Below are 20,290 nucleotides of genomic sequence, written 5' to 3' on the forward strand. Positions count from 1 at the left end.
AGGTCTGTTCTGTTCTGGAGCTTTTAGTTGTCTCGTACAGTCTTCATCAGTAGATAAAGTTTGGCAGTTGGCATGGAATTATGTTGATAGATTTATCGTTCATGCTAATGAGGATAAGGTCGTTATTTTGGTCGTTCAGGGACACTTAGTATTGATTCTATTTTTTGAATTCAGATATCATATTCAGTTTCCATATACCCATTTCCTAGGTCCCAGAAAGATGCAGAGGTGGACGATGGGAACGCTGCCACTGATAATCCTGTTGTCTGTGAAGCGAAGGATTCCTTCATGTGTTCGGTCGCTCTTGACACCAAGACAAGCTTTGTTACTGGGGTAACCGTTAGCATCTCAGACACCGTTGCCCCACCAGTTTTACTCAGGATCCCTGCCCGACCTGGTAAGTTGCTTTGTATTAGTTGGGAAGAAACTGTTATAGAGGAATTCAGAGATATGTGTTTCCACTACAGACTGTGAACTTAGTAGTAAAGTATGAGGACTGAATTAGTTGTCCTCCCAAACTGTACCTTCAGCGAGGACAGACAAAACTGTATGCTAGTAAGTCACTTATCTGTAAATCAGATATCAGATATAACTGATTGGTGCCAACTCACTGAGAGATGAGTTTGTAACTGTAGTAAGGCATAAATTATATTAAGTTGTAAATAACAGCCTTATCAAACTCACAACCTGGCAACCTAAAACTTGACCTTATCAGTTTAATGTCTGTGAAGAATTATTGAGAATCTTGCGAGTAGTTATTTCAAAGCCCTTGGGAAATGTTTTCTATGTTAGGACAAGCTCTCACTTGTCTGTTACTTTCTTCGGAGAAGAAGGATGCACAGTTTTACAGTATAAAAAGCAAGTTCCCAGCAAGTCACTCAATTACCAGCATTAGTGAATACATTCAGCCATGTATGAAAGTAATGCTGGGCTCATCAGTGTTTAAAATGCCACAGTTTTCCAGCGTCCAGCTTCAAAGTGTTGAATCTGGACAGATAAGGAGGAGATTTATTCAGTTGTGATTGGCAGACGTAACTGGAATAGCTGAGCACAGCTGGGCCATGGTACTGTGTGTATCTGTGTGTATGCAACCATGTTCAAGCTGTGAGATCTCCACAGTGATAGAGGAGGACTTTCCATGCTGTGTTTTCTCAACCAGACCTTTTGGGTTAAACTGACAGAGCAGAACAGAGACTGAGCAGTACCAGTATGTTATGTGTCAAGTTCTTCACTCTTCAGTTTGCTCCTCTTCATCGCGTCTAGGTTACTGTGTCATTAGTGAAGCCTTCATTCTTCTTTTGAGACAAAGATGTCGTATTTTCTGTTCTGTGAAAATCCAACCTGTGGTGCATTGTCGCCTCACAGCAAGAGGGTTCCTGGTTCGAACCCGGGGTGCGGGAACCCTTCTGTGCAGAGTTTGCATGTTTTCCCCATGTCATGTGGGTTTTCTCCGGGTACTCCGGCTTCCTCCCACAGTCCAAAGACATGCAGGTTAATTGGTGACTCTAAACTGGCCGTAGGTGTGAAGCTGTCAGCCCTGCGATAGTCTGGTGACCTGTCCTCTTGCCCAGTGTCAGCTGGGATAGGCTCCAATCCCCCCGCGACCCTCAAGAGGATAAGCGGTCACAGAAAATGAAAGAATGAATGAATGAATGTCAGCTGTGGCCTGCATGTTTGGTACCCTAGAAGAACTCTCATTCAGCCATGTTGTTTGTATGTCCAGATTTTTAGCACTAGTAATAGTGCAGTGTATTCAGCACTATGAATTACGATTAGGTTATGACTGTAAAAATGTCACCTGTACTATAAACCACCACTGAGATCTGTTTAGTTGAAGGGCACTTGATCTGAACAGTCTTTTGTTAATATGTCAATACAGCAAACAATATTGTGTGACTGTCTCCTCAACATGTTTAAATGATCCCTTTGGTAGGAAATGATAAGGCCGGTCTTTCTCCTGAGAGAGTGGGAACAGTCTGGAAAATAAATTACTGAGCTATTACTCATTTGGCTGCGTAAGCTCTCCTCTCCCAGAAGGCATCTTTGTGGTTTTATGAGACTCAATTATCTCTTTCTTTATTTGTCATTATTTCGTCTGTCTCAGTCCAGTGTATATAAGTCTGAGCCTACTCCTCAGAAATCCATCCAGAAATGATCATTGAGTCCAAATATTAAACTCAATGTGCTGCGTGATTCGCAGGATATTAAAGGTTCCCAGCTACATATTCATAAATGATTCCCAAACCCCTCGTTATTAGCTGACATTTAAGAGCATAAGCTTCATATACATGTAAAGGCCGAAAAGGCGAAGTGAATTTACAGTTTATGCCAAGCAGAGAAGTTGAATCATATTCTGTCAATATTTTTCATTAAGTCATGATGTGATTGATTGATAGATCACTTACCCAGTAGTAAGGTGACCTTAAGGCTACGCCGCGATCTTTAAAATCCTTACAGATGCAAACCCACATATAGTAATTTTATAGTAATTTTAATTTATTTGCGAAAATATCCTCTAATTGTATTCCATTATTGTAATGATCCATAGGATTTAGTAACCTTTGTTCAAATGTTAACGCTGTTAATATTAAAACAGGATCAAAGTTATGATTAGCAATATACTGCTGTGATTCTTCTGTAAACGTGTGCTTCTGTTTGTGTTCTTCTTCTGCAGTGAAACCAAGTCCTCCAGTCAACCTGTTACATAATCAGACCATTGAGGCCGACCTGATTTTACAATGGGACGACCCGTCAGACTCTGATACCGGTCCGCTGAGATACGAAGTCCGATACTCTTCTAACACCACTCATCCACAGTGGCAGGTGACACGAAGCATTGATATGACGTTACCTAAAAAGTGATGCCTTGTGAGAGTTTGCCACTGCATCAACAGGAAATGTATCGGTACCACTTTATAAAAAGGTACCTTTTAGAAAGGGTTTGTAAACTCCAATGTCCTCATCAGTGATTATAGGTCACTTACAAGCTATTAATAAGAACATTTGGCTTCCAGGTTGTAAAATATCCCTAGTTACATTATTTTGATGAAGTAAGTAAAATAGTTACATGCTTATGCATTTTTAGCAGGGCAACTAGTAATCGGAACACTGGTTACGATTCATAACCCCTTCATAAAGGGTGCCTTATTAGAAAGTGGTGCAACAATATCCCAATCTATTTTTAACAATACACATACATTTGGTTTCAAACACGAAATACTAATTACCGATTACAAAAGCAGCCTCGACGTCAGGTGCAAAATATGCATCATAGGAAGAAGTGAAAACATACTGTCAGGCGTTAAATCACTTATAGTAGGTTTTTATAGAGAAACACAAGTCATGCTGTGAGTGAGTCACAGTTAAAGTTACTGTATTTGCCCTTTGCTGTAGCTGTGCAGCTTTTATGCAGCACAAATTTCCACTGACAAGACATTGTGTTTATTCAGTGTGACTTGCTCACAGTCAGTTGGATTTTAATGGCCTCATACGGTGTACTTAGCATTCAACAGTGCATTCAGTGTTCGGCAGCACATCAGAAGCTCCGTGATTCATCCAGGGGTCAGACTTTAGACATTTTGTATAAGAATCTTAAGGGCAGATAAATACTGTATGGTGTCTTTTAATATGTTTTACATTAATTTAGGGGAATGGAGCTTTGGGCTTATGTATAAAACAGTCATGTGATAAATAATAAAAAATGCTTTCATGGAAAATGGCCAGAAGCTGCAGGTGTCAACACACCCTTTCCAGTCATATCTGTAGCCTGGTTGTGTGTTTGGTAAAAGTTACAGTCGACGACACACTAAACAGCAACCACAGTTATGTTGTGATGACGGTTTTGATTTAGTCATCGTTCTGACATGCAACACGCCCCAACTATCCTGAAGTCAGTTTGGTGTACGTGCTTGTGTGTATGTTTATCCTCTCTGCTATCTCCAGGTGGTGTCTGCACCTGAAGAGCCCCGGTTGCCTCTGGAGCTGAAGCCCAGACTGAACTACACCATCCAGGTTCGCTGCTCTGGCCTGGAAAACCCGCCAGTGTGGAGCGACTGGAGCGAACCTTACCACATCTACCTGGACAGTGAGAACCATTCTCTTCTGACTGTTTATATACAGACAGATAATTAGAGTAATGCAAAAGACATACATACATACATAAATACATATATGTTTTCGGGTTGTTTGTCCTATTCTCATGAACAGAAAATCTTTAATGTATTGAGGGAATTTCTCAATATTTGGCACAAACATCCACTTGGACTCCAGTCTGATTCTATTTTGGTGGTTGAAGGTCAAAGGTTAAGATGACATTGTCCTTCTCAGTCTTCATTCATTCATTCATCTTCTAACCGCTTCATCCTCTTGAGGGTCGCGGGGGGGCTGGAGCCTATCCCAGCTACATTGGGCGAGAGGCAGGGTACACCCTGGACAGGTCGCCAGACTATCGCAGGGCTGACACATAGAGACAAACAACCATTCACACCTACGGACAATTTAGAGTTATCAATTAACCTAGTCCCCAATCTGCATGTCTTTGGACTGTGGGAGGAAGCCGGAGTGCCCGGAGAGAACCCACGCTGACACGGGGAGAACATGCAAACTCCGCACAGAAGGGCTCCCACGCCCGGGATCGAACCGGCAACCCTCTTGCTGTGAGGCGAGAGTGCTAACCACCACACCACCGTGCCACCCTCCTTCTCAGTCTTGTGAACGTGATATCTCAAGAACACCTTGACAGAATTTCTTCAAATTTTTGCACAAACATCCACTAGGACTCCAGCATGAACTGAGTAGAAGCTGGAGGTCAAAGGTCAAGGTCACAGTGACCTTGCATCTGTCTCATTCTTGTGAATGTGATATCTCAAGAAGGCCGTGAGGGAATTTCCTCAAATTTGGCACAAACGTCCACTTGGACTCCAGTATGAACTGACAATATTCACATAAATGTCTTATAGGATTAGATGACATGATGACATTTTATATCCAAAAGGTCAAAGATCAGCTTCCCTGTGACATCATAATGTTATGCAAAAACACTTTTCTTGCCATTATTCAACGTCATAACTCACATTTGGTCAGATAATGAATCAGTGACACTAATCTTGGCTGTCCAACTTAAAACTGATAATTGTATAGATCTTTCTTGCTGCTGGGTGGAAGATGTGTGAGGAACGTCCATGTCTTAGAACATGTAGCTTTTTTGCAGCAACATCCATATTTGAAGTATTGTCTACTGTCATAACCACATGCGAGTCTTGACAGACATGGATGTAAACTATAACTGCAACTCGACCAGTATGCGGAGGCATACAGCTGCGAGGCAGTGATTCTATTTTGTTCTTTTGTCACTTTGTCCAAACAAAATGAAATGTACAGTACAACTCTAGTCTGTTAGCTTTTGAGGAATTGTTTGAAAATCCTTGTGGTTTTCTACAGGGGGGCAATGACTCTCTGGATTCTTTGAAGAACTGCAGGGGGTTTATTGGATTTACCAGAAACTAACTGATGTAGAAATAATGTTTTTGGCTGTGATCGTGGCTCAGCAGATGGCAATATCTGTCAGTCTACCACTTTGGTCCAGAGTGAAACATCTTAGTGAACTTTTCCTTTCTCTAGCACCATGACAAGGTTAAAGTTTTAACATGAGCCACAACAGTGGTTATTGCGATAACAATTTTTGATGGGTTTTGGTAGTATCACTGAGCAAATGAATACCAATCAGCTCAAACTAAACAAACGCTTTAAATATTGCATGTTGGATGCTCTGAGATGTATTTTTGTTTCCAATTTATGTAACTGACAAAACAGCTAAGTGGAATGTGTAACAATTACAGAAAAGCTAATTTCCCCCTTTACTTTTCCATTTAGTTTTTTAATTAAAAAAACAACACAGCACAAATCTGAAAACAAACCCAAAAGGAAAATTACTTTAAAATCACTGCTAATGTTTCAAAACTTAATTGTTTGATTGTATTTTTTTATTGTGTGTTTCCGCACTGCAATATCTGAGCTGTGCTAAGAGGTAATTTGGGTATATGATGGCCCAAAAATCAGGCAGTGAGATACATAATTTTACTTTTATACAATGATCTTGGCTGCCTGACATGCTAAACCTGGTAGCCTGCTAGCCCTGGTGGCAGCCATTCAGCGCTCATCTCTGCCTCTATAGATTCAAACAACTGATCTCATTATCTCACAGGCAGATTTATGTTGATGCTTAGCTATTAAATTGAGTCCAGCTCATTAGCTATTAATAAAGACCTCATTCCAGTGTAGTCTATGTCAATAGACTGTGTCATACTGCATGATTTGTATCTGCTCACTAGCCTTGAGAATGACCTTTAATTCACTGGCTTGAAAAAAAGGAACATTTCACATGCAGCACATCTGTTCAGAGAGATGAACATGGTTTTAAAATAATGAAACTAAGAGCTGAGAAATGAGAGCAAGATTTGTTCGCACACCCTGAATAATCCTTTTAGCCCAGAGGCAATAAGTAGCTCATGTCGTCTGGTTGTAAGTTTGTGCTGTGCAACATCAGACTGCTAATTAAATCAGCTTTGAACAACACAACAGGCCATTTGTGTCCAGTGTCTGGCAGTGCTTTGTGTTCTCAATAGATGTCTGTGTACATGCCTGCTTTTAACTATATTATGTATGCATGCATTTGTCATGCTTTGTACACAGAGTTGCTCCTCTACACTGTAACACGTGTGGGAACTTGATCCTGGAGCAAAAACGTGTCTGTGTGTCATGGGGTTAAAAGTTTGTGAGACTAAACAACTCTGAGTCATCTCACAAAAACTTAACTTTATTGCAAATCAAATGACGACAGGACGTCCTTCTCAAACAGCAAAGTTAATAAAGGACTTTTGGAAAGTTTTTAAGTACATGAGCTGTAAAATACAAATGATGATGATAAATACAAATGATTCTTTGTTTAGCTCTTCACCTGTTTTGCTCATGAGTCACTTTTTTTTTTGTTTTTCTTTTGTCTACGCGCAGATGTTACTGTTGGCTACATCTGTGGAGGTGGTTACTTGACAGCCCTCACACATTCACTCTTGACTCATGTCAGACCATGTCCCAAACAAATACAAAAGTTTTCAAAATCCCTGAAAAAGTTTTTTGCCCTTTTTTAAAAAAGAAAAAAAAAGAACTGCCAGTGTTCAGGAATGAGTCAGGCATTTGTTCAACTGAGGGTCTTTGTTTTATCTCTATTGTGTTGTCATTCCTAGAATGTGCTTTGTATAAAAAAACGTGGGATTTCTATGAAAATTAACGAGAAAACTCATACATTTTTAAAAATATTAAACCATATTATGATGTTTCTTGTGTTTGCAGCGGTGAGCTACATCCCTGAGAAAGTGGTGGCACGGCCGGGGGACAACGTCACGGTATATTGTGTGTTCAATGACCACAGCATCAACGCCAGCACGGCCATGTGGATGCGCAACTTCCAACAGCGGCTTCATAGCAGCCAGTATCACCCGGTTAACCAGTGGGTAAGAAAAAAATTAGAAACTCTCCTTCCAGACTCTTTGTATGTTTCTGGGAACTTTTCCAACAATAAACTGAATTACTTTCTTGTGTATTTTTAGAAAAGTACGTTCTGTGTTAATAACTGAGAAGATTTTCCTTTTCCAACTAAGGTCAGCCAGATCACAGTGCGTCCTTCAGAGTCTCGGATGTACGACCTCCTGCAGTGCACTCAGGAGTGGACCATCCCGTACAGTCAGATCTATGTACAAGGTGAGCTTTGTTGCACCTAAATAGAACAGACAGGAACAAACTATCATCAGACATCTTGTATTTACCTTCAAGACATGGACTTCTGGAGTCAAATTCAAACATCATTATTTCACCGCGGATGTTTTAAAGTTACTGGAAGTCTCTTTTCTTGTGTCAGCGTTCCACCACAGTGGACAAAGACAGGAAAGAAAGTGGCGACATGTGACTGCACAGCAACGTGACCCAAAATAATCCCAGTGCACTGAGGTCATCTCAGTTGAAGTTTGTCACGGTGACCTAATGTGAGCGTTTCTCCCTGCATGTCTCAGGAGCTTCCATAGATATAACATGCGAAACCAATGGTGACATCGACGCGATGACCTGCAGCTGGAAGAGCACACAGTGGACAAGACTCAAATTCAGATCCAGGTAAAGCCACAATTTACATTTTACAGTAGCCGTCTCCTTTTTAGTGAAGTGCTTTAGGATGTTTGTTCAAGCTGCAGTATTGTTAATGAAACCTCAGAGCTCAATGTGCTAAAGACCTGGAAGTGACTGTGCACAGTGTCCCAGAGAGCACATTTAGAAACCCTGGAAATAGTTGTGTGAAGTGATAGCAGGAAGTTTATATCACCAGTGAACAATAGGTCAATGTCACTGAGACTTGTGTCCGCGCAGCAAAAGAGAGTGTCTACACTTTAAAAACCACAACAACAAAGAGGACTGACAGAATGACGTAATGTTTGTTTCATAACTCTCTTGCGCAACACTTACTTTTTTTTTTAACTTTTCCTGTGATTCTCAGTCTTTTAAATAGAGATGGAAAAAATACATCATTGTATATTTAGACATGAGAAATTTTAAGTGACGGAATTTTGAATTGTATGTGTTATTCTGGTTTATTACAACTTGTGCTATAACAATCAATAACAAAACATGTAATTGCTGAGATCTGGGAATGTAGCAATATCACTAAAATATGTCTGACTTTCCTGCATCCCCTAGTGCACTGTTATTCTCTTCCCTTCCCATACCATTGGGATTTGCTAAATTGCTAGATTCTGTGGTAAAACAATCCCTTAAAATCCGGACTAAAATAACACTGCATTTTGGATAGCATGGGAATTCTTTCCTGGCTCGTCTATGTGCAAACCGCCATTTATGTCCCTCTCTATTAGGTAGCTCCTTTCAATTTAGGACTAATGAAGACATAATAAAAATGAAAGATCTTTACATTAATGACACTTTTCCGTCTTTTGAATAACTTTGCAATTTATTAAATCCTGCTCAAACCCATTTCTTTCAATTTCTACACATTCATAACTATATTAGATCCAATACAAATACAAAATACCTTTACCAGTGCACCTGAAAGCACCCAGATGGAACCTTTGTTTTCTATTGATCCTTCGTTGAGCAGGATTATATCATATATCTATAACTGTATGTCTCTGTATCAATTAGATATATCCCAAGAGTTTCTGAAATCTGCCTGAGAGGAAGACTTAGGAGTTGGCTTAACAGAGGAGCACTGCATAGGGGCACATAAGGGTGTGCACTCACCATTTGTTTTTAATAGAGTAGAATAGAATAGAAAGCCTTTATTGTCATTGCACAAGAACAAAGGATGCTACATTGAAATTGTGGGGGCTACTTCTAAGGTGCAGACATGAAATATAGAGAAGTTGCCTTTGCATAGTAAACAATATTTATGCAACAGGATTGTTGTGTAACACGAGGCAAAATATAACAGACAATATAAAATAACTAGTCCATACCCATTGAGTGCACAGTTGCCCACGTACAGTTTCACATGGTGTGTGTTTGGGATACAGGTCATGGGAAATTACAAATTAAATAGTCAATGAACCCATTAAGAAGAGCAATGCATTCAGACAGAATTTTTGTGAATGTGGCTAGTACGATTGCTTTATTGAAAGTACAGTAGTACCATTGCCAATAGTGGGATAGTTAGTGGGTTAAAACTGTACGTAAGTAGTGTTTATATGTTGTATTGACTTAAAAGTGGGGCGCACTGGTAGAATGACTGACTGACAGTTTCCGTGATTATGTACAGCAAACCATACTATGACTTAGTCATACAAAACATTCGGCCACGGGGGGAGCCACAGCGATCAGTCTTATTTTAGCCATTTTTAAGCATTTTTCTGTTGTTATAGCACCACCCAGTTGCCAATTAGAGTTACATTTCTCCGGTCACCTTGAGGCGTCCTGTTCTACATATCTATCAAGTTTAGTAAATTCGATATGGCCTAGATAAGAAATTAGCTCTCTAGCGCCCCCATTTTGTTTGATGGGGTCAATAATGGAGGGGTCCCCTCAGATTATGTGTGGTCATATGCCTACAAAGTTGCGTGGTGATCGGTGAAACCCTTGAGATGTTATACACCTTTATGTGATGAGCCACACCCTCCACAATATTCATTGCCTTATAGAAGCTCAGTTTTAGTAAGTTTTCCAACTTTTGCCAAGAGGGAACTTTAGATATTGGTCCCTAGATTATGTTCACCAAGTTTCATGCAGATCGGTCAAACTTCCTAGGAAGAGATCGATTTTAAGTGTTTTTCAAAAAATTCAAAATGGCGGAAAATCTATATAACTGGAAGTTATGGGTTCTTGAGGCAAATGTGTTCCTCATGAGGAGAAGCATCTCTGTGCAAAGTTTCACGTCTCTATGACATACGGGGCATGAGATATGCCCATTCAAACGGTCATCAATACAATTACAGATCGACTTCCTGGTTAAACTTCAACACACCATACAGGTCGTAGTTTTGTTTTGTCTGTGCAAGGAGTGATTATTACAGACATTTTGGGTGCCGTCACTTCCAGTTTTGTCTCCACATTCAGTAGTTTTGGTAATTTGACCTAACTGTTGGCTTGTTTACAGACTTTATGATCATCTGACCACTTGTTTGTTGCCTCGTGTGACATCATTGCATCAAGTTTCATTTACTTTGGTAACAAGAATATTTTTATAACCAATATAAATTATGTTGAAAATTATGTTCTAAAGTTTTAAGAAATTGGAATTATCCTTTATCTTAATATATTTATCAGTAGTGTTGTGTATTCAAATCTTGTACTTCGAATACATGTATACATGTATACATGTCTGTCCGTCCTGGAAGAGGGATCCCTCCTCAGTTGCTCTTCCTGAGGTTTCTACCATTTTTTTTTCCCCTTAAAGGGATTTTTTGGGGAGTTTTTTCTTATCCGTTGTGAGGGTCCTAAGGACAGAGGGATGGCATATGCTGTAAAGCCCTGTGAGGCAAATTGTGATTTGTGATATTGGGCTTTATAAATGAAATTGATTGATTGATTGATTGATTGATTGAAATACCAAAGGTAAAGGATTATAAAAAGTGAGAGTACAGTAATCTATCACAATATATCATAATCTGTTTGTTGTATTTATTTTGTATTAATATTCTAAATCTTATCAAGTAAATGTTGTGGAATAAAAATACTCTGCAAGTAAATCACCACATTTGTATGAAGGTAAAGAAAAGGCCTATACAGCAGGATAAAGTGACCATTATTATATTTTCATGACAGGTGGGCTGACCTGCAGTGTGACGTGATGGAGGAGAGGGAACGAGCCGGGGAGAAAGTGGGGGAGATGGGGCCCTCGTGCCTGCAGGTCCGATCCAAGCAGAAAACCTGTACCATCCAGCCCCTGAGGATGAACTGCTACAAGCTGTGGCTGGAGGTCCCGTCCCGACTGGGCCCCATCAGGTCTAAACCCATCTACCTGTCCCCCATTGATCATGGTGAGCAAGATGGATTCATTTGTGGAAAATATCACAATAATAACATGCTGAGATGACACTCCTCCCGCCATAACATTATGTCATGGGAGTTATGATAATATTATGTGTTTTTGAAATGAAATAGCATGTGGAAATACCTCCTGTTAAATCGAGATATAATCCAGAAACTCTTGAATATCTGGATTTTTTTTGTATTTTTATCAGACAGCAGTGTTTAGAGCAAGTGGTTATACTGAACTTCAAAAGAAACCATTGCAACATTAAATATTCACAGAGAAAGAGTTGCATGAAGAGAACGTTTAAATATCGAGGTTTTCGTGATTAATTGATTCCGGAAGAATTGAAAACAGCATGACCTGATGTTCTGCACCAAACAAACTCTGTTCCTTCATGCCGTCTCCCCCGCAGTGAAACCCCACTCACCCACTAATGTGAAGGCAGTGAGCAGAAGCAGCGGGGTCCTGCTGATCTCGTGGGAGCCTCCGTCTCTGCCAGTCGAAGGGCTCCAGTGTCAGTTTCGGTACCACTCACCCTCCGCTGTGAGAGCCCAGCCGGAGTGGAAGGTAAGCTAGTTTGTTTGACTGTTTGCATCCAATTATCTTCCAAAACGTTCCTCCTGCGGTAAGAAGGATGTTTATCTCTTCGGAACAAACATATTAGAAGTCACTCAGGTCCGGGACACAGCTGGTAAATAAGTCTCATATCTGCTTAAATGACAGAGGATGCTCTGAAAATGGACTCAGCTGGTCAGTTTGACCTGACCTGTAATGAGCTGGTACAAAACCATATTCATCTGATTGAGTTATCTAGGAAATTGGATGCATGCTACCAATATGATGAGAAAGATGAGGAAATACTTTCCTCTCTTTGTTTGGATAAAGTGGAGGCAGAGTTTTTTTTTATTTCCTTTATCTAAAATGCTCAAAATAAAATGTCATGCCCTCAGATCCAGAGTCCAGTGCGGGTGCCATGGGCAGAGGTCTTAGTGCCGGATATGTGCCGGGTGTATGTTGTACAAGTACGCTGCATGCACACCAGCGGCACCGGCCATTGGAGCGAATGGAGTGATTCGGTCTACTCCACACCTCAGAACAGCAGAGGTACAGCAGAACACCTTTACTTTCACTCTTCATGTCTAATGTGACCTTTTTAATCACACCTGACCTTTTGATTTTAGCACTAATGGGAAACGGCCCACACCACCACACACATCATACCACTAACACAAAGGTAAAAGGTGGCATGTGATGTAATTGTCGGTCTCCCCCCTCAGCTCCTGAGCGAGGCCCCGATTTCTGGAGAGTCCTTCAAGATGATCCATACAGAAACCAGACAAATGTCACTTTGCTGTTTGAGGTACATGAACTAAAATATAAACATCTTCAGGATTAGGACTAAGACACAACATTAAAAATGCTTTCTTGCTTTTTTGCAGCAGCATCATCTCCAACTATCAGCACGGTCTTACTGCATAGATGGATTTATAGTGCAGTACCAGGCATTGAGTGGCTCTGTGATGAGGGAGCAGATTGAGCTGGCATCCTCCTTCAGCTTTGAGTGGAACCAGGTGCCCCAAACTGTGACGGTGGAGGCCTACAATAATCTGGGGAGCTCCGCTAACAACTTCAACATGACGCTGGAGAGACAGCCCAAACGTGAGTGAGCTGAAAAATAAGTTTCACTGAAATTTCTCTTGAACTAAGAGGGAGTATTAATCATATTCTCTCCAACGCATACTCTGACTCTATTCTGTAAGGACATGAGGGTTAATTGTTAGTTTGCCCTCTCACCAGTGTGGGGCTGCTCTGTTTGCTATGCTCAGTATCACATTAGCATTGCAGGATATTTGAAACAAATAATTTCACTGTTAGAGCAACAGGGCAGTTACTGTATGTAGCAATGTCCACATCTGCAGTCATCTTACAGCCTCTCTCTTATTCTGTGGCCTGAAGTCTGAAGGATAGCTAAGGCAGTAAAGGGAAGGACAGCAGGTTTGTGGGCTATGAACATACAAAGTTAACAAAATAATTCCCGGTACTTTTTAAAAATCATAATTTAAAAGATTTTTTTGGGCATTTTTTGCCTTTAATGGACGGGACAGTTAAGTGTGAAAGGAGAGAGAAAGAGAGAGAGAGAGAGGGGATGACATGCAGCAAAGGGCCACAGGCTGGACTGGAACCCGGACTTCGGCGGCAACAGCCTTGTAAACGGGGCGCCTGCTCTACCACTAAGCCTCCGACTCCCCTAAAAAATCATAATTTAAGGCATTTGTTAAGCAAAAACATTTTCGGTTCCAGCTTTGCAAATGTGAGTTCTTGCAGCTTCTCTAAGCTGCTGATCATTTTGGACTATTAAACCACCACCTTGGGCTCTGGAGTTGACATATTTCACTTTCTTTTCATATTTTTGGACATCTGGACATGGCATGGCAAAGATACAGATGAGTGACAGACACAAAATATGCTACAGAAGAAGAATCAAATAGAAATGTAATTATAAAATAATGTAGAGTTTCTGTTACACTTTTAAAGATTTCACCTTCAAAACACCAGAGGATTTATCTTAAGTCATAAATAAATTAATACATCTCAATTAGATGATGACATAAAGACTCAAGCAGCCAGAAGAAAAATCAGGCAGTTTGATTTGTATTCTGCAACATGCTGTTATTTTCCAGTAAAGATATGAAAACTGTAGTTGAGATCAATTGCTCGCAGTATTATTGCGTTATGAAAGTTCAGGTTACAGAAGTGAGATTAGATCAGATTCATGGTCAGTGCTTCACCGAGATATGCAGGTGCACATGTACTGGAAAGGAAATAACAAGGTGGTTTCCCGTAATGTTTTTCTTTCAAACTATGTGAAAGATGGCAAAACTAAAAATGTCGTCAAAACCGAACCTTGTTTATTCATTTTGCTTTTCACAAAAAAAAAAAAACATTTCTCGAAAAGCATTAGTCAGGCTGCAGTTTTTTAGTATTAAACAATTTGGCACTAGCACCATGGCCTTATAACACATTACAAAAAAATGTAAGTTAAAGCCAGGAGCATGAACAGCCATCCATTAGGGCATGACACATAAAACACGTGTCTCTGGCGAGCCCATGAAAGTGCTGATTGAGGCCCTGCTGCCATTAGCTGGTGTAGTAAACACTATTACCAGCACTCCAACAGAAGTTATTTAAAATGACTGTTGGCAGTGTAAGACGGGGGTTGAGTGTGTGTATGTGTGTGTGTGTGTGTGTGTGTGTGTGTGTGTGAGACAGTTGTGTCCCTCTCCCCCATTACTTATAATTCAGGGGAAAGTATTTTCATTAAACTGCTAACTGGCAGAATCAAAATGCTTTCCCATGGCGGTGGTCTGTTGTTATTATTTGTTTTACAAAAAAGCTGTTTTTGAGACATTTTCCCATAAGTATTCAGACGAAATGTTTTTTAGTGTTATTAGCAGCTAAACTAAAGCTAAGCTAGCTAAACAACTGATGCTGACATTAAAGGGCCGTACAGCTACTTATGATTCATGATTTATGATTATGTAGCTCTGCAATGGTTTATTCAGGTTTTTCCTTCATCTTTTTAAAGTGGCTGTAATCCATATCTTTATGTCAACAATGATGCACAATGACTATATGTATGTCAAAGGCGTCAAACTCACAGGTAATTAGCATCCAGCCCTACAGTTAGTTCTACAGAGACCTTAAGCGTCTTTGAGCATAAAGTTTCCAGCCCAGTACTCTCCTGATTTGCTTCACTCACACTGTGAGTGTGTTGTTATAGAAGGGAGTTATTTTTTGTTAAAAAAAACAACAACAAACCAATCCTCTGTGCATATGCACTACCTGCCAAATGGCAACCTCCAGGGCTTTACAGCAGAGATAAACATGTTGACATTTTAGCAAGGCTTTAAGTTGCGCATATTTAAAGGCTGAGCCATTTGAGCAACAGGCTGTCTGTGTGGCATCTACAGTATGTGAGTCAGCTCCAACCTCTCATCCAAATATGGCACTTCTGGCTTCATAAAACCAAGATGGCGACAGCCACAATGCCATAGTTGAGGCTGCAAAACGGGAGTCCACAAACCAATGGGTGACGTCACCATAGCTACATCTAATTTATATTATTCTATTATTTTATACAATCTATGCTACCACATAGTGGAGCGTTTAGCGGCAAGAGAGTCAGACATTTTCCTCAGGAATTGGTGAAGATCAAAGCCAAGTTGAAAGGAGAGTGAATATTGTACATAATTCATTAGGTGGACACAAACATGACTCCAGATGAGTGCTAATGTTGCTCTGTGTCTGCTGGATGTATAAGAAGCAACTGTCTGCTCACACATTTGTCATATCTACCTAAAAGGTAGATGAAATAATACGTGCTCACAAGTTTTTTTTACACTGGCCAAAGAAACAATCACTGCAGCTTAGAAGGAAAAATTAACTTTATAGTTTATATGTTAGAAGCACTACATCTGTGTTGTTGGTGCTCACAGCATGCAGAAAAATAAGCAGAAAATCCTAATCCTAAATGAATGCAGAAAGAAAGGACATTTTATTTTGCATTTACTTTCTCATGCAAGTGTAACAGTCCTGAACACATTGTAATCATGCAGTGTCTTCTCACTCTGCAGGCCGCAGCGTGCGTTCCTTCAATGTGTTGGTTATCAACAGCACCTGTGTGTCTCTGTCCTGGACTCTGCTGGACAACACCTCTGTGCCTCTGTTCATGGTGGTCCAGTGGTCTCCGCATAAGCAACAGGACTCAGATCATCACAAAGGCCGGATTGGAGAAACATGGGCCAGACTGCCCTACACCGACCATGCCATCTACCTGAAAGGTAACGTGACCTCTTTTCTGTCTGTTCAGTCATTAGTTTATTTCTCAGTGTAACTGTTAACAGTGTGTTTAACTATGAAAAGACAGATATACTCAGCCAACATGTGACGATGTATCATTTCAGGTGATTTCTTCGGCTCTGAAGAGTGTGGCTTCTACTTGTACCCTGTGTTTGCTGATGGAGAAGGGGAGCCAGTGTACGCTATAGGTATGTTGGATAAGTACTGAGGTGTTGAAGGATGTTATTGGTATTAATTACAGGTCTAATGTGTTTTCCAACTGTTACAGCTTCCAGAGGAGATCCTGCAGCCTACATGATGCTGATGATCATCTCCTTCCTCTCCATCGTCCTGTTCGTCACCCTGATCCTCACCCAAAACCAGTAAGAGGCTCCTGTTCAGTGCATAAACATTTTAACACTACAACAGCATTATGTTTTCTTACTTGCAGATACTGCAATTTTTTTATATATTTAATCTCGTACCAGATATTAATTGTGCGGCATCAGTGTACGCCAATTAGTTTTTTTACCCAGACACCTGTAAGAAATGATAAATGATGGAAGTCTCTGGGGTGCCGTCTAATTTCAGGAGCAGAGACACTGACCGTGAAGAATTAGGAGTGTGACATTTAACAGGTCACAAAGGTGTAATTACATTTGATGTTAGCTGATGGGAGGTGGGTGGAGGTAAAAAAAAAAAAAAAAGCCATGAAACAGAGAGATGATACCTAAAATACCTGCTGCATTTTTTCCAGAATGAAAAGGTTTGTGTGGAAGGATGTGCCCAACCCCAACAAGTGCTCCTGGGCCAAAGGACTAGACTTAAAAAAGGTAAAAAATTTACGTGAAAGTACAGCCATTTATTCTTAAATTATAACACACTATCAACCTATTTCCATACGTTTAGAAACTTGTTTATACACTGGCTGCTCTTGAATGTGATTCATTTGCATTCCCAACAGAGAATATGCAGTTCATCTCCCTTCTTGACCACTTTGACTACATTTTCTTCTCTTGTTAATATGTTTCTAGATGATAATTTGAAAACTAAAACTTTACCTGTTTTTGCTTGTCTTTCTAGGCTGACAACTTTGACCACCTGTTTCAACCTGCAGAGAGCCTGTCAGCCTGGCCGCTGCTCCTGCCAGCTGAGAACATTTCAAAAGTCGTCATAGTGGACGAAGTTGATCTCTCAGCTCTGACTACAGCTTTAATCCAAGTCCCACTTGTGTCCCTGACTCCTGACCCAGCCACTGCCTTATCTATCTCCCTTCCTCCAGGGTATGACTCGGAGGTCGACCAAGCCCAGCCCACGGAGAGTGAGGTGCTCCTCAGTGGAGCTCCATCCTTAGCTCATGATATAGATGCTTTAACCAGTTCGAGCCCAACAACAGATCAGTTACAGCTGATCGATCCACTGGCAGAGCAGCCCGGCAGCACTGACAGCTCTGCTCAGAGCTCTGCTCAGAACTCTGCTCAGTCTTCAGTCACATACGCCACTGTGCTGCTCCCCGATATGAAGCAGGAGCAGCCCCCCATACATCTCCACTACAAAGATGGCAGTGGCAGCAGCTCCAGTGACGAGGGCAATTTCTCTGCCAACAACTCAGACATTTCTGGATCTTTCCCTGGCGGCCTGTGGGAGCTGGACAGCTGCCGTGGCGGAGAGATAGACGACCCGCGGCGCTCCTGCTCCTACAACTCTGTGGAGGAGCTTTCTGAAACATCAGAGCAAGAGGATGAGGAAGAGGAGGCGAGGGAAGAGAAGGACTTATATTATCTAGGAATGGACTACCCAGCGGAGGATGAAGAGAGCGAGGAAGACAAGGAGCAGATAGAAGAAGAGACAGATATTGAGCTACTTAAAAATGTGGTTTTGAGCAGGGAGGACTGCTCTGTGGAGCTGCACCCTTTGCTCAGCCCTGACGATTCGAGCGAGCTGCTGTTAGCGTCAACACGTGGTTTTTCCTCGCTGTACCTGCCTCAGTTCAGAACTGCTCCGTGCACGAGGCAACTCACAGCTCAACCGCATGACGGCAAACCACAGCAGTGACTCTCGTACAGGCCACATTTGAATTGAAATGAATCCGTTGTGCTGTCAAGTGCGTCATGTTTCAGCATCACCAAAGCGGGTTTGCATATTATGTTCCTTCGGACACAGTGAGGTATGGAGGTGAGAAATGTAAAGAAATACCTCGACTGATGTGTGATTGTAAATCGATATTCATCAGTGCTGCTATTGTGTTCTGTGAGAAAAGACGTCAGATGGGCACAAGCCTCAGTTGTAGGCATTTCTTTCTTTCTTTATGGGGCTTTAAAACCCAGATTCTGCTGTGCCACATGGCTCCTCTGCAATCAGTTACTGATGCAGGAGCACCTGCTGAGAAAATTGAACTGTTTCATTGGAGGTTAGGCCGGTGGAATTATGTACGTTTTTCACAGAGAGTAGCAGGAAGACTCTAAAAGCAGTACATTAGTCAGCAGGAAGACAGTAACAGAAGTGGTGGGCATCTTGTGGTTTCAAACATTCAACATACAGCATATTTCACAGGTGGTCATACCTTAGATGCATAAATAAAAAAAAGATGTGGTAATGCTGTCTGTGCCTACATTCACTCATCTGCTGCCAATGTAAAGAAGTCTCTCATTCTCTGCTGAACTATGCTGGCTACATTTCATGTGAAACATGGAGGAGGTTCAAACAGTAAAAAATAAACGCACAGAAAGCGAGAAAGAACAGAACCGTAATCTCCACAGTTTCGGCTTCCTCTAAGCACATTAGACTGTGAAGTGAAGGCGAACCTTGGATGTCACTTCAAAGCTATCGGTGTGACTACATCAGATGCAAGTTAACAAAGGAAACAGATGTAGTCTGTGAGTAACTGCAGGTGATTTTTGGGCACAGAATTGAATGTATTTGTAATCAGCTTGCGCAACAACATCTGCATGCACTAACTCACCCACCAACCCAAAGAATGTCTTTTTGTATGTCGTGCTGTAATGTATTTGAGACTTTGTTACAGTTTGTGAGAAATGTGATATCTATTTTTTCTGTGTTTGGCCATTAACAATAAAAAAAAAAACACTGTCTGGAGTAAATAAAAGACTAAAGAATGTATCTTTGAAACCAGAGGAAGACAAAAATTAAAAGTAATGAAAATATTTGTTGACAGAAATTGTTATTTGTATACTGAGATATTTTGTCTATTTTTCATGGTGGAAATAAAGTGTTTATTGTGAGTACGTCTGGTTTGTTTGACAGGGATTGGCACAGTCAGTGAACTGTTCCAAGCATGTGTGAAAGAGTTCAGACAGCCGACACTGGTTACATGGCTGAAAAAGAAAAACAACCAGTTTCAACATCAGGGTTTCAAATGACGAGAACATACCGGTCTAATCCTTTTTGTACTTTCATTCAGGGGTGTGTCAGCTGGAGGGTAACAGGTGTCATTCAGGGACTACTTCTTCTACGTCCCAACTCTCACCTAGAGTCATAAAATTTGGGTAGTGACAGAAAGAATGAGATCATGGATACAAGCTTCTAAAAATGAGTTTTCTCTGTAGGGCCGCTGGGCTCAGCGGTAGGGATAGGATGAGGAGCTTGGAGTAGAGCTGCTGCTCCTTTGCATCAAAAGGGGCCAGTTGAGGTGGTTCGGGCATCTGATCAGGATGCTTCCTGTTAGAGGTGTTTTTGGCATTTCCAATTGGTAGGAGGCCCTGGAGGAGCTGGAAAGCATTGCTGGGGATAGGGATGTTTGAAGTACTTTGCTCAGCCTGCTGTCCTCAACCCCGGCCCCAGATGAGCAGATGAAAATGGATGGATGGATGATTGGTAACTCAGTAAGACGTACAGTACTGTATACAAATGATTTGGTAATCTTCTGCCCATATAGTGCCAGCCTACAAGAGCTGTAAAGAAGACAGA

General features: G+C 41.1%; 1 protein-coding gene across 4 annotated transcripts in view; it reads left to right on the forward strand.

Moving 5' to 3' along the window:
• Positions 1-19,605, forward strand: part of lepr (leptin receptor) — a 55,271-nt gene extending 35,666 nt beyond the window's left edge. For 3 of the 4 annotated variants that reach the window (XM_049587462.1, XM_049587465.1, XM_049587464.1), the window contains 16 exons: positions 210-397; positions 2,675-2,823; positions 3,943-4,084; positions 7,348-7,508; positions 7,656-7,755; positions 8,064-8,163; positions 11,314-11,528; positions 11,937-12,091; positions 12,475-12,628; positions 12,802-12,884; positions 12,964-13,183; positions 16,159-16,365; positions 16,489-16,572; positions 16,653-16,746; positions 17,121-17,196; positions 17,447-19,605. In XM_049587462.1, the coding sequence (XP_049443419.1) occupies positions 210-397; positions 2,675-2,823; positions 3,943-4,084; positions 7,348-7,508; positions 7,656-7,755; positions 8,064-8,163; positions 11,314-11,528; positions 11,937-12,091; positions 12,475-12,628; positions 12,802-12,884; positions 12,964-13,183; positions 16,159-16,365; positions 16,489-16,572; positions 16,653-16,746; positions 17,121-17,196; positions 17,447-18,418 (3,100 nt within the window). In that variant the 3' untranslated portion in view covers positions 18,419-19,605. The remainder of the gene's footprint in view (positions 1-209; positions 398-2,674; positions 2,824-3,942; positions 4,085-7,347; positions 7,509-7,655; positions 7,756-8,063; positions 8,164-11,313; positions 11,529-11,936; positions 12,092-12,474; positions 12,629-12,801; positions 12,885-12,963; positions 13,184-16,158; positions 16,366-16,488; positions 16,573-16,652; positions 16,747-17,120; positions 17,197-17,446) is intronic. The other variant, XM_049587463.1, reaches the window with a different exon arrangement.
• Positions 19,606-20,290: the final 685 nt, after the last annotated feature.

Source organism: Epinephelus fuscoguttatus, linkage group LG10 (assembly GCF_011397635.1).
Source record: "Epinephelus fuscoguttatus linkage group LG10, E.fuscoguttatus.final_Chr_v1".
Lineage (NCBI taxonomy): Eukaryota > Metazoa > Chordata > Actinopteri > Perciformes > Serranidae > Epinephelus > Epinephelus fuscoguttatus.